The sequence below is a fragment of the Mustela nigripes genome, chromosome 4 (assembly GCF_022355385.1).
Source record: "Mustela nigripes isolate SB6536 chromosome 4, MUSNIG.SB6536, whole genome shotgun sequence".
Taxonomy (NCBI): Eukaryota; Metazoa; Chordata; class Mammalia; order Carnivora; family Mustelidae; genus Mustela; species Mustela nigripes.
This window is the reverse complement of record NC_081560.1, coordinates 126,424,128-126,438,834: the sequence shown is the minus strand read 5'-3', so window position 1 is coordinate 126,438,834 and position 14,707 is coordinate 126,424,128. Positions and strand designations below refer to the sequence as shown.

Here is a 14,707-nt window from a genome sequence, read left to right as displayed (position 1 = left end):
TTGTTGTTAAAAGTTTTGATCTGATGCCCCTATATTAAAAATTCCTAACTATGTACATAAGTGCAGTCAATTCTTTAGAAATTATATACACATACTACCATACTATTATGTTATAAATATTATAGACTATGGAAAAAATAGAAACAAACTAACAAAATATATAATATTTAAAAATAATTTATTTTTACTTATTACTAAGAGATATATATGAATACGTGCTCTTATGTTGAGAATCTCAGCTCATCATTTTATGATATAGCAATTTAAACAACCAGCTCTAAATATGATTTAGATATCTGGTTTAAAGAGTTGTCACCATTGGAAAATGTATCACAAAAGAATGGGTACATCAGAATGGAGAAAGTACATCAATAGGCATCTTATGAAACAAATATATTTTTCATTTCTCAATTCCATATACCAATTATATAAAGGTACATCATGCACACTCATTATACATGATAGTTTGATATGCCTGATATTAATCTATATATATAAAGATTAATCACTTATTTTTTTTCTTACTTTAGCTGAGATAAAACTATTAATAGAAGTTCTATTACTTTCCTCCATGGCCTAACTGATTAACCTATGTGTCCACTGGGGTTCATACAAAATATACTGATGGTACTTGCATAACACTTTTGAAAGTTCTTACAGTGTAAATGTAAAGAATATAACTTCCCCATAAAAAGTAGTATAGTAATACAGAAAAATGAAAGTAAGCCATTTGCAGACCCTCTCAATGACAGGACAAGACTATAAAAGTCATTTTAAAAGCAAAGTAAATTCTGGGACTGAAATAAGTTATCATATTTTATATTGTTGGTATAAAAACATTACTCAATGCAAATGTTTTACAAAACTACTTGTTAATCTGACAAAAGCTGTCCTGGGTAAAATCTTTTGCTCCTTTCTATTTTCTTACATTACCACACTGAGCTTTCTTAAGAGTCATGTTTCACTTAACAACAGTGCTTTTCAGCAATGCCCACGATAGCCAATAGCCAAACTATGGAAAGGGCCTAGATATCCATCAACAGATGAATGGATAAAAAAGATGTGAGATATGTGTGTGTGTGTGTGTGTGTGTGTGTGTGTGTGTGTACACACACATATATAATGCAGCCATCAAAAAAAAAAACATGAAATCTTGCCATTTATAACAATGTGGATGGAAGTAGAGGGTCTTAACACTAGGCAAAATAAGTCAATCAGAGAAAGACAATTATCATATGATCTCACTGATATGAGAAATTTGAGAAACAAGACAGAGGATCGTAGGGGAAGAAAGGGAAAAATGAAACAAGATGAAACCAGAGAGGGAGACAAAACATAAGAGACTCAATCTCAGGAAACCAACTGAGGGTTGCTGGAGGGGAGGATGGTGGGAATGATGGGGTGCTTGGGTGATGGACATTGGGGAGGGTATGTGCTACAGTGAGTGCTATGAATTGTGTAAGGCTGATGATTCACAGAACTGTACCTCTGAAACAAATAATATATGTTAATTAAAAAAACAGTGCTTTTAACATTTCATAAGAGTTCTGTGTGTTCAAAGAAAAGGAAAAAATTACAGAAATGTTGATAGAAAGCTGGACAAGTTTGCAGACTCCTAGATAAACGATACAAGTGTGAGAATCTAAGAGTGCTTTTGAAACTTGTCAGCACAATTACAATCTAGCTACATTTGAAATGACCTGTAAATAGATGGAAGCTAAAAATCTTTAAATTTTTAGTATCTAATATATACCAACCCTCATAAAAATTTCATAGACAATTTAAGACACCACTATTTAAGAAAATCAATTTGGTATTATATTTCAGTGCCATTTTGCCTTTCTGTCAAATTCTTCTGCAGGAAACAATTAAGAATATTATAGAAATGACAGAGAAACACTATGGTAGGGAAAATAATTATTCCCTGATTAATGTGTTTTGTAAGTTTACATTTCATGTCAGGCTTTCTTAAAGGACACAGTATCTATATTTTAAAGTGCAATGAAAATAAGTAAATACACACATACATTATTTGTGCTAAGTAGCATCATGCATATATCCAGGGAAATATATTTAAGATTTTCATTAAAATATTAATACATTATCATGAAACTAAAAGGACTCTATATGTCAGAAAGCTAAAATTGTAAATTCTTAATACTTCAGGCAGAAAATGAAAAAAATTTCTTCAAATGATTATGAAGTACAGGACAATAGGCTCAAACACTCAGCCTTGAAAAAGTTATGCTACAAAAACTATATTTATTAAAAACAAAGGGTTTATCTAAGCTTAAATACAAAGAATCTGCAAAAAAACACCACACAAAAATTAAGTGTAAGTAAGACTATATTCTATTTAGGCTAGTCATTCAATAAAAACCCTAGAAACACATTAAAATTAGTGGATTCGAATTAACAGAAAATCTTGGAAATATACATTGACCATGAAAGCCTTAGAAATACCTTTGGTGAAGACTTTTTCTTTGGGCTACAATGTCATTATTATTCCGCTAATTTGAATTCCAATAGTTCGTTTATTTTATGCACTGCAGACTATGTTGCCAAAGAGGGAAAAATTACTCTAGCATATTTCCACAGTAAACACAGGTTATCATATACTTAATTCCCTCTCTAGTCAAAATAAGGGAGAGAAAATCTATCAAGTGCAGAGTTTAGGCCAATTGTATTTCTCCCATGTTAACTGCCTCAAATAACCACACCCAACCCAAATTTGATTATATCAAAAGTAATTAATTTTCAAATACTCTTTTTAGACACCAAAAATAAAAGAGACCAGCATTCAAATTTACTTACTCTAATGAGCAGTTCAAGAATTTGACATAGGTCTAAAGGACTGACTAGAGGATGAAGTAAAGAAAACCTAACCAAGGAGAAACAAAAACCCAGAAAACCATCTTTATCCTCAAACACTCTGCCTATGAGACACAGATGGGACATTTCTTAACAGTCTTCTGGTCATTTCCTTCTAGGTATTGCACAGGCATCTGAAACCTAATTTGTCCAGAAAAAGGTTTTAATAGTTTATTATCAAGGCCACTCTTTCATATTCCCTCCAACCAACAAACTACTTTATTTACTGGTTTCAAAATACACCCAGTCTCCACATTTGGCAAATCAAGCCATCAGTAACAACTCCTTTCTTGTATCTCTCACTTCAAGTTTAATCATAGCCAAGATTTTTTATTTTAACTTTTTTCTGACATTTCTGACATTGCAACAAATATGTTAAATTTGTAAACTGTTACCAAAAAAACTGAAATAAAACATTGGCATATGTCTGAAAATAAGAGAATAAAAATTACCCACCACATACAGTTGATTAATTCAAATGTTGAGATTATGTAAAATCTTTCCAATTTAAGTGCATGAGAATTTAAGTGCATGAGAATAGGAAAGTGGCAGGCTTCTCTACTTACTTTTGTAGAAGTTTTTCAAACAGAGAAATTTAAGAATGATAAAGTAACACACAGTGGAGAAGAAAATTTTAATGTCTAAGTCAGTTTTTTAACTCATGATCAACGGATTGTCAGAAATACTGAGATAACTATATAAAGGAAAGTAGAAAAAAATTTTAAAATCTCAGGAGTGGTAGCTCCTATGAAAGCTATTGCCAGCTTCATTAAGTAGTAATTGTTTACTAATAAGAACTGGACATTAAGCTATTTCAAAATAGTTTTAAGTTGAAGGGTTTTTTCCTAAGCTAATTATAATACCTGAATAGGAAATTTCAAAATTCATTTTTCATACCAAATTTAGGCAGCTATCCTAAAAAAAGATATAAATGCTCCAAAAGAAACAAGAAATATTTTATTAATTTAAAAACACTTTTTATGGGGCGCCTGGGTCGCTCAGTGGGTTAAAGCTTCTGCCTTCAGCTCAGGTCATGATCCCAGGGTCCTGGGATCAAGCCCCGCATCGCATTGGGGCTCTCTGCTCAGCAGGGAGCCTGCTTCACCCCCCCCACGCCTGCCTCTCACCTACTTGTGATCTCTATCTATCAAATACATAAATAAAATCCTAAAAAATAAAAATAAAAAAATAAAAACACTTTGATAAAGATTTAAAATAGAAATACCATATAATCCAATAATTCCACTACTGGGTATTTACCCAAAGAAAGTGAAAACACCTTGTCAAAGATATGTGCATACATATGTTTACTGTATCATTATTTATAATAACCAAGATATGGAAGCAACCTAAGTGTCAACCAATAGATGAATGGGCAATGAAGATGTGATCTATACATATGAGTATTACTCAGCCATAAAAAAAGAATGAGATCTTGCCATTTGCTACACCATGGATGGGCCTTGAGGATATAATGCTCAGTGAAATAAATCAGAGAAAGGCAAATATTATATGATTTTACATACATGTGGAATTTAAAAAACAAAGCAAAGGAGTAAACAAACAAAAAACAGGAACAGAACCATAAATACAGAGAACTGATGGTGGCCAGAGGGGAGGAGGAGATAGGAATGGGCAAAATGGGTAAGGGAAGTGGGAGGTACAGGTTTCCATTTATGGAATGAATAAGTCAAGGGGATGAAAGGTACGGCAAAAAGTATATAGTCAATAGTATTGTAATAGCATTGTATGGTCTGTGGTGAGCATAGCATAAAGTATAGAGTTTTGTAATCACTATGGTGTTCACCTAAACTACTGTAACAATGTATAACAGCTATATTTTAATAAAAAAGGAAAAATAAACCTTTGATAAACATCTTTTAAATATAATGAGCAAACCAATTTATCTAGCTCTTTAATAAGCTGAAGAAACTCAATTTGATAATACAGTCACAATGTACCAAGCTTATAAATGCAGATAAATTGTCATTAATGAAACTGATCTTTAGAGTTAAGCTTAGTCATGCAAGTAAAATAAATTTAACTGTTCTGAAATTTTAAGAGATCAGCACAAAGGTATGAACTTAAAAAAAATGTACCAAAAATATCTCAGAGTATTACAAGATAGATTATTTTCTCACTGAACAATGAAAAAATGAACTGACTGATGAACAGAGTCCATCATCTCCCTCCAAAAGGAACACTTACTCTTTGATTCAACTTCCTATTTCTATTTAAGTCTGAATCAGTTTATTTGAAGAGTATCCTGAGAAAGCAAAATGAGCTGAAAAACATTAGCAATTATCATGATTTATCTGTGTGAACCAGAATTTCCTAGGCATAATGTAATAAAAATAAAATACAGAAATAAAGTGAATGTTGAGGCTGACAGAAAATAGTAACTTCCAAGTATAAATAATTTTAATTTCTCACTATTCTCATTGACGGACTTTATTGAAAAATATTGTTCAGTTTGAAATTATAGAATAGATGTACACTAATTAAAAGCTAATTTTACTTGTTAGAGTTCTACAATATGTTTTTTAAAAAAAGGGTTCTCTAAAAATTAGAAAGTTTCAAATCTACTAACAAGATTCCAAACTCCTAATCATGGCATAAGCTATTTAGCCCTAACTAGTTTTCAGCTTATTTTCCCACAAGGAACATTTCTTTTTTCCATCAATACTAAATGCGATGTATTGCTAGAACATGCATGATTTCATGCCTTTATATATGCTCTTATCTCAACCAGAAATGCCCTTACCCCACTTCTCCTGGCAAATTTTTTTTTCTTTTAATAGACAGAAAATAATATTGCTTGCTCCGTAAAGCTATCTTGAGAGATTCAAGACAGGATTAACTTTCTCTTCTTCACTCTCTTATAATATTATCACGTTATTCTATTTATCTATTTAAATTTATTGTCTCCCTAAATGCCAGAAAATCCTTTAAATGCTATGATTCAAGTTACATTCATTCATTTTTTTCCTGTTGTTAACACAGACCCTAAAGCTAGAATACTCACAAATAAATAGAAAAAATTATATACAAGTAGAAGAACAAAAGGAAACAACCAAACTCAATAAGTTTAGTAACTAAAAATTAATCATTGAACAATAGAATGGTACTATCTTCCAGTCATTAAATTCAAAGTGTGGTTATCTTTATCAAAGTGTTTTATTCAAAGTGTGGTCTACAAACTATTTATGAGGCTCTGATGAGATAAATATAAAAATTAGAATTAAGCATTTGGAAACTTTATTTGATAGAGATTTTCATGTTTGTTGAATCTTTTAGGATCTTTTAAATTTCATTTTTCTAATAATTCATTTTATTATATTTTTGAAAGATGAATAAGACCATGACTCCAAAAAAAAAAAAAAACCTGACTCTTTTTCAATGAGAATTTTCTTTTCAAGGAAGAATATGATATATACATAAATTGTTGTAATATGTACAACTATCCATATTTCTCAAAGTTCACATCATCATCTTTTACACTTTAAAACTTATCTATTGGTAGAATTATAACTGTGCCTGGAAATGCTAATGCATAACTAGTATTTCTTTCTAAAGTTATTTACATGAAAACTAGATTTTAACTTAAAATCAGGGCTTGTTTCTTTCACTGCTCATTAGACCCAAAGGCATCTCTGACTAATTCTATACAACTGTCTGCCTGACCTGCATAATCTCAAAACCCCAGTAAAAACAGAATGTTTTTATATAAAAAGAGAATGATTATACAATTTTTTTCAAAAACTCTTCTTTTAGTATTTTCAAGATTAATTAGTCTTAACTAATAAAGATTAATTTATTTTCTCATCCCTCTACATTAGGAGTTGGCAAATGTTTCCTGTAAAAGACCAGATAATTAAATATTTTAAGGTTTGTAAGCTATATGGTCTACTGTCCATATGGTCTACTGTCACAGCTACTCATCCTTTGTAGCAAAAAAGCAGCTACAGACAATATATAAATGAATGGGCACGGGTCTGTTCCAATAAAATTTTACTTAGAAAAACTGGCAGTAGGTTTTCAATTTGGCCCAAGGACTGTAACTTGCTGATGCTTCTTCTATACCATAGGTATAACCTATCATGTAGTAATATTAAAAAACTGCTGCCATTCTTAATGTAGTGTTCCATGATTCATTGTTTGCATATATGATGTGCTATGTGGGGACTAACATAACACAATAAAAAAAAATAAAATGATAAAATGAAGCAGAAAAAAATATTTATTTAACAAAACTTCAAAAAAACTGCCATTCTTGTTTGCATTTATCATCAGCTTTTAAAATTTTAAAGACTAACAGATTCACCAACATTCAAGTTGATAAAACAAAATACTGTTTTTCAAGAAAAGCAAAGTAAGTATATTGAAAAAATTTTTGTGCTTTGTCTTTAACAGCGTATGTCTAAAGAAGCTATAAACTTTTCATACTATTATTAGATAGCAACAGGCTATAGAAAACAAAAAGTCAGATTTATTTACACTAGTTGCCACAACCACTATAACAAACAGCATATAGGCAAAAATCTCCACAGAAAAACCCTTATATATTTTTTTTGTTAATTTTTTTTTAAGATTTTATTTAGTTATTTGACAGACAAGTAGGCAAAGAGGCAGGCAGAGACAGAGAGAGGATCTCTCCACTGAGCAGAGAGCCCGATGTGGGGCTCGATCCCAGGATCCTGGGATCATAACCTGAGCCAAAGGCAGAGGCTTTAACCACTGAGCCACCCTTAACCCACTGAGCCACCCTACCCTTTTAAAATGAACTACAAACCTGGTGCAAATAGTTATAATACCACGAAAAAAACTACAATAAAATTCAGAGTTATAATTCTTTTTGTTCAACCCATATCTATGGAGTAACTTCAAAATCCTGATATCTTGTCTACCTTTTTTTTTTTTTTTTTTTAACAAACCTGGAATGTAGATTTATTTCATCTTTAGAGTTCAAAGTTGGCCTTCTCCAGCATGTAATCACTCTTTCCTTTAAGGGGTGAGATAAAGAGCTGATCAGAAGTCACTCTAAAACTGGAGTCAAACCCTAATCATCCCTTTTCCACTTAGTTTAGTATTCCCAGTGAAATATATAGTTCTATGAACAATTATCTTTATTATTCTAGAACTCCTTTCCTCGGAACATAAATTGCTAAATGTTTCCGTTTCCAAGGAAGTCTCTTACTGTTAGATTCCAAATGTCTTAATATAAATGTTCTTTTTACTTTACTTCTGATTACCCAGACTTAAAATCCTAAAATTACTCTTTATCACTTTTCGTATTGCTTGAAAATTCAATCACAAAGTTTATAATTATTTTTGGATTTCTTTTATACCCTTGCCACTCACTATCTTTCCATAAACAGAACATGCTGATACTGCCTATCTATTTTTTCCTGTTAAAAACTCTTCAATGCTTCTATACATTTCTACTAGAAGTCTTCCACAAATACTGATTTTATTTCTCAAATGTATGTGTATAAAATAGAGCCTGCTTAAAAAGACAATTTAACCACTGTATAATAGCAATAAAATGTTAAAGAGAAATTTAACAGAAGTGGAAAATAAACTCACGAAAGAGACAAATGCTGTAAGTAAAAACTAAAATGCATTTTTACTAGGGGCAGAGAAGGAAATCAGAAACTAGAAGGATTATCCTTACTGATACAGCAGCTACTATTACTGAAGTCCAAGATAATATATAAAAATAATCCGTAAACTATACTCACATAAAGTTAAGGAAAGATCCAGACTGGGCTTAAATGAGGGGGAATATCAGAAGTGAGAAACCAAGTAAGTTAGAAGTTGTCTAGATAATATTCTACAGAGTGAATTTCTGATTGGCTTACCTAGGCAACAAAGCAAGTTGCCAGTGTTACTACTTAAATCAGTTATTCTACCACTGGAGGGAGTCTGGTCACATATCCTTTGATGTGACTTACACTCTAATAACTTCATCTTCTCTGGAAATGAATTAGAACCCTTACCAAGAATACGAATTGGTTTAACATAATCTGATGACTTTAAAGCTTTTTGTTTGTTTCTTTTAGTTTTTCTTTTATTTTTGTTGTGTTCCATACTCACTAAGTAAAAATTTACAGCATCTCTACTGTCCTATCTGGGTCAAAGAAATGAATCCAGAGGTCACATGCGTGGGTATACATCTATCCTTGGGGAAAAAAAAATCATAAAGAAAAAAATGTTAAATCAAGAACAGAAGGTTCTGATACAAATACCTACCCAAAGCAGCTATCAAGGTCACACAGCACATGAAATGCAGCAAACAGCAGGTTTGAAGTAGAAGCTGAAAAGAGCTTTTAGGATTAAGGCTGACAAGGATATTAGTGATGGATAGATAAATATAAGTAAAGGATAGAGTACTGTAACTGTGGTTTTAAAGTTAACTATTTTATTAATTCAGAATTTACAGTTTCCATTGTCTACTCATGAATTTGCAGTGTCATTAAAAGATTTTATTAAGTAAACAAAACACAACTGAAATAAAAAACGAAGATCTAACCGTTGGACCAAAAAACTCCCAGAAAAACCAGTAGTTGCACTCAAGATGTTATGTGGAGACTAATAGTCCATTTACAATAATAATTCTTATAAACAGTCCATTTACAATAATAATCATTTTGTGTCAAGAATTATAAGAAATGAGAGAAAATACTCCATGTAATTATTTTAAAAATCCTACAGGATTGACATTATGCCCATTTTGCATAAGAAAGCTTAAAACTAAAGACAGGTTAAGTAACTTGCTTAATGTAATGAATCTATCAAGAGCCAATATTCTGTCAGAGGTGTCTGATTCTAAAATGCTATTGCCACTATCATATGAATGTCAGTGAGACGGAGCAATGACTACTGTGTTCTTATACTATTAAAGGTAACAGTTATGGGTACTCTTCCTAGATATCTGCTTCAGAAAAATATCGTTAAGGATTATCTAATACAGCACTGTGCTAACTAGTAAGCATTTCTGTGTTGTAGTTCCAAAGTTAAAATTTGTTTAACTCATATATCAATAGGCATAAAAAAGTCATAACTGATTTCTAATTTAAGTTGATACGATAAAGTCAAAATTAAAAGGCATTTATCTTTTTTAAAATATGTAAAAAAGAGAAAACATTTTTTTCTTTTTCTTCATAAAACTATTGTTAGACACAAAGACACGGAAATCTGTCAGGTCTCTATGCAATTTCCTTAAAATGTATTCCCTTGCTGAATAATATCATAAATTCCATAAACCATATCTAGGCAGTCATAAAATGATCATGGAAATAATACTTGTTAAATGTAGGAAGCCTTAGGGTGGATTTAAGTGCTATACAACAAATTAATTTTGTATTTTCTTCCTTGCTATTATAACAAGAGTGCAGAGGACTTGGATGCAAATGTAAAACAACATATACATAAATCTTTCCCTTTCAGCAAGGAAAACTTTGAGTTATTATATATATATATAAATACATACACACACACACACACACACACACACACGTGTGTGTGTACCTCTCTCTCTATATATATGATTTTAAGAAAAATGAGAAGAAGTAATGTAGAATGCTGTGTGTGGGACTGGGTACTGTTCTGTCTTGTCACAAGTTATTTACAGTCTGAAGTATCTATGTGAAGAAACAAACTGGAAATGGATTCCCATATTATCAATGCTTCCCAATCAGCAATTAATTATTTTTTTCCTTCAACTTCCTTGGAAAATCTACAGTTAAAATAGATCATATATGCAACTTGAGGATACTTCAACACAGCAGAGAAGGAGGAACAGAAACACTCTCCTACTTGAAAAGAGATTACAGAAAGTACTAGATCTATAGCACACATTCAGAGGTTTCCTAGTAGAAGTTTATCCAGAATCCTCATTTTGAACAAGTGACAGGTAGGCAGAGACCATAAACTGGCAACTAAAGCACACATGCCAAGGATAAAAGTACACATGAAACAACATCTGTGTAGAAGAACCCTCTTAATTAATTAAAAAATCCAATTGTGTGACCACTTGGATTCTATTCCAAATTCTTCCAACTGTTAAATATTTGGAGAAACTATTAAAAAAGGAAACATTGTGAATTATTGCTAATTATGTAAATGGATTAATTTATAAGAAAATAACAAGTGGAAGAAAAAACATACAAAAGCCAAGGAAACATAAGAGAGGCATACAGTTTACCAGCAGCTACAACTCTTAATTGATGAAATATATGAAACATTATAAAATTAAAAACATCTTTAAGTGGAGAGAAACATATATTTAACAGTAGTATTATATTTCCCATTCTATCTACTTCCAAGAAATTTGTGCTCATTTTTTTCCAATACCAGATTAATGGTAGAATACAGTAAAGAGCAAACAAAATAAATGTATTTCTATGACCATAAAATTATGAAAATTTAGCACTTTTTATGTACTTGAGCATATAACAGATCTTCTGCCACATCTTAATCTTTCTGTTACATAAACAGAAAGAAAATACTGAGACTGAGAGGAAGTGAAGGGAGTACATAATACCTAGCTGAGTATTTCTCAATATAAGATTATGATAAATAAGGTCTGACAAACTCAATGCAACATTTTTAAATTGTTCTGCAAAAAAAATAAAAACTAATTCTGGAATTGACATGTAGAGTCACAAAATAAAAAGTTAGACATTTAATAAAATCTTTATACAAGCTATTCCTAATTTCTAATATTTTTAATAGAAAAGTTAGCTCTTTGTATTTGTTGATGTATTTTATAAAATGAAACCCTATTAATCGATGTTGAATCATTAGAAGTCTGCAAATAACTTATTTTCATGGATACTGCTAAGTGCCAGCACCCCTCTATTAAATGTTACATAATTTGTTCACTTTGCAGGATTCATAATGTGAAGTGAAACAACTAAAAAATATTACCAAAATAAAATAGCTACTACTCTACGAGAAGAAACCACACAAATGAAGCACTAGTTTTTGTTACCGTTAATTCTGTAAACTTCATAAAAAAAAAAAAGCAACTTTATTTCCCCTGGTATCTTTGAAAATGTGGTAAACGCAATTTTCAGTATTAAGATTATGGGGTTCTGAGGAGTAATAATGAATTGCAGTTATTTCCAATAACTACAGTAATAAGCTTTTGATAAATCACTAAAGTAAATGAAAATGAAATCTACTTTTACTAGATTCTTGGTTTTCTATCAAACCAATATAGGAAAATCAAAACATTTATAATGGTAACACCAGAAAAAGTCATCTCTCAAAAGCATAAACTAAAACCCATAAAATTTCATATGTGGTATATTAAAAATAATCTCTATAGTTTAATAATGCCAATTTATATATGGACTATCAAAATGATTACTTTTTTAAGATGCTATAAATATGTGTACCTAATACTATGGTGACCTAAGGATAAAGGAATTATAAACAGCTTTTGCAAGAGTATTTATTTATCAATACTATACCTTTTCCTTTACAGTGGCTTTGGCTTCAAAGGTCAATTATTCTGTGTCAAAGGTCAATTATTCTGTGTTATTAATAAACACGAATTCAGTGTTCAGTTAACCTAAACTATACTATACAGCAACACCTAATCAAGTTATTTGAATGACTTTAGAAACAAGACCTCTGCTCCCTATTTGGGTAACATACTGATAAATTTTTTGACCTTATTGTGAGCACACTAGTATTTCTACATAACCTTGGTTAAAAAATATTTTTAAATCATCGTCTCTATACACTGTTAATCACTGATTCCATTAATAGTCCCAAGTGTTCAGACTCATCTTGACAACAAGTAAATTGTTTTTCCTTTGTCAGATGTTCAATTTTACAATTATTTGGCCAATCAACTATTAATCAGAGACTCTTTTACAAATGAAGTTTTATTCTACATCACTGAAATAGCACCGACTCTTGAACTACTCCATATAACCCAGAAGCACTACAAGCTGCCCATATTGCACACAGTACTAGCTTATCTCTTTAACGCTCAAACCTGTGTTCGATCACTTCCTTCTTTAGGAGACTGCCAACTTTACCAATAGAATAAGCTATATAATATCAAGACACAATGGTGAGAACTCGCCACATATTCTGTACCACAGCAGATATATTATGCCACTTCTTTACCGATTTTTGGCAGTTTCTGAATCACAGCCCCAAGCCGCGAAGCTTGTGGCTGTCCTTGGTGCTGAAACGCACTCTTTCCCCACCACCCCGGCGCCCCTTCACTGAAAAACCGTCCCCCCCCCCCCCCCATTTGAGAGCATAAAAAGACTAATGAATTTGGGGGGTCTAAAGAGGGAAGGTTTAAAAAAGGAAATGATAAGTTTCTGGGCTGAGAATGCTAACTAGCGTGTGCGGGTGGAGAGGGAAAAGAAGGGGGTACTAAAAGCACCCAGAGGGCATTTCCCCTTTGGTTCGGGTAGACAGACCCTGGAGCCCCGGACTGCGGCACGATCGGAAACGCCTCGTCCCGGGCAGAAGCGGCAGGCGGGAACGGCGCCCTCGCCCGGGCAGCTCCTCTGAGCGGGACCAGGCGGGCGAGGACGCCCAGGGGCGCCGCGGCCAGATACTAACGCGACTTTCCGCGCCAACGAGCGAGCCCCGGGGTCCTTTTGTTTCTAGCGTCTGAGGGGAGGGCGGATGAGCGGAGAGGAGCCCACCTGTATTTATTTGGAAGGGGGGACAACAAAAGACCCTGATGCCCCGGCGAGCAGGGTGGGCAGAGTCGGGGCGGCCGTGGCGACTGGCCGCGGGCTCGGCCCCTTTCCTTACAGCCCCCGTCGCTCTTACCGTCCCGGTCGCACAGCTGAATGGCCTCCAGGCTGAGGTTTTTGATCACCTCCTCACAGGGGCTGGTGGGGCTGTTGAGGGTATGATCCAGGCGCGGCACCTCCATTTTTCCAACTCCCTTCTCAAACCCGCCTGCTTCGTATCCAGGCTCTCCGGGTGGACGGGGTGGGAGAGAAGGGCGGGAAAGGGTAGGAAGTGGCGGAAGAAGGGGGAGGAGGCCTGGGAGGCGGCTCCGAGGGGCCGAGGCTGAGCCTCCGGGCTAGAGAGCCGAGGCCGAGGGGACGGCCGAGGCAGGAGCCGCGGGGAGTGTGAGGCTCGGAGAGACCGAGAGGGGACCCGACGCGAGAGCGGGAGGCGCGCGCTCCCAGTGGGGAGGGGACGCGTAGCGCGGGGAACGTGAGGGAAAAGGCCCGGCGCGCGCACGCGCGCGAAAGGACGCGCCCACCTGCTGGCGCGCGGCGCTCCTCCTTCCCCGCCCTTCCACGCGCACGCGCCCCCTGCTGCCCTCACGCCTCAGCCACCGCAACCCCAGCGCCGAGTGTCGGGCAGCGAGCGCCGGGAAACGGCGGGCTGCTGTGGGGTATGGTGTGCTGGCTTCGCCCTCTTTTCTGGTGAGGGTGGTTTCTTGTCCTTCCCCTATTCACAGGGTCAGTTGCACCCAGGTTGGCTCTGGGGAGTCTGCACGGGGAGGTGAGAAGAAGCAGATTGGTTTTTATGAAGGACTGGAAAAATATGGGTCCAGATCCTTTGTATCCTTGTTCCGGAGCTCCCGGGTTGCCTTCCCACTCGAGGTCTAGAGCTACTCCCCTCCAGGCCCGTGTTTGCTCCGCCGGGCATTTCTCAGAAACAGCTGCGTCTCTGTGAGAGATGAGGGGATTAACTGAGGAGTGTCAAGGTTTATGGACACAATTTTGGTCAGCCCGAAGGAGGGGCAAACATGGGAATTCAGAACTGCCAGAAAGGTGAGGGAATGAGGAGATGCCAGCCTGCTGGAAAAGCAGCTCGAATGCTTCGGACTGACAAC

At 34.8% G+C, this 14,707-nt stretch overlaps 1 protein-coding gene across 3 annotated transcripts in view; it reads right to left on the bottom strand.

The window, feature by feature from the left end:
• PHYHIPL (phytanoyl-CoA 2-hydroxylase interacting protein like) overlaps positions 1 to 14,198 on the bottom strand; it is an 89,007-nt gene extending 74,809 nt beyond the window's left edge. Inside the window, exons 1-2 of one of the 3 annotated variants that reach the window (XM_059397454.1) lie at positions 8,613 to 8,629; positions 7,806 to 7,873 (exon numbers count right to left, since the gene is read on the bottom strand). Coding sequence is in view for 1 of the 3 variants with exons in the window: in XM_059397452.1 (XP_059253435.1) it covers positions 13,684 to 13,789 (106 nt within the window). In the remaining 2 variants the exon portion in view is untranslated. Of the gene's footprint in view, positions 1 to 7,805; positions 8,162 to 8,612; positions 8,630 to 13,683 lie in introns of those variants that run through there. The other 2 variants (XM_059397452.1, XM_059397453.1) reach the window with 2 other exon arrangements.
• Between the last annotated feature and the right edge of the window lie 509 nt (positions 14,199 to 14,707).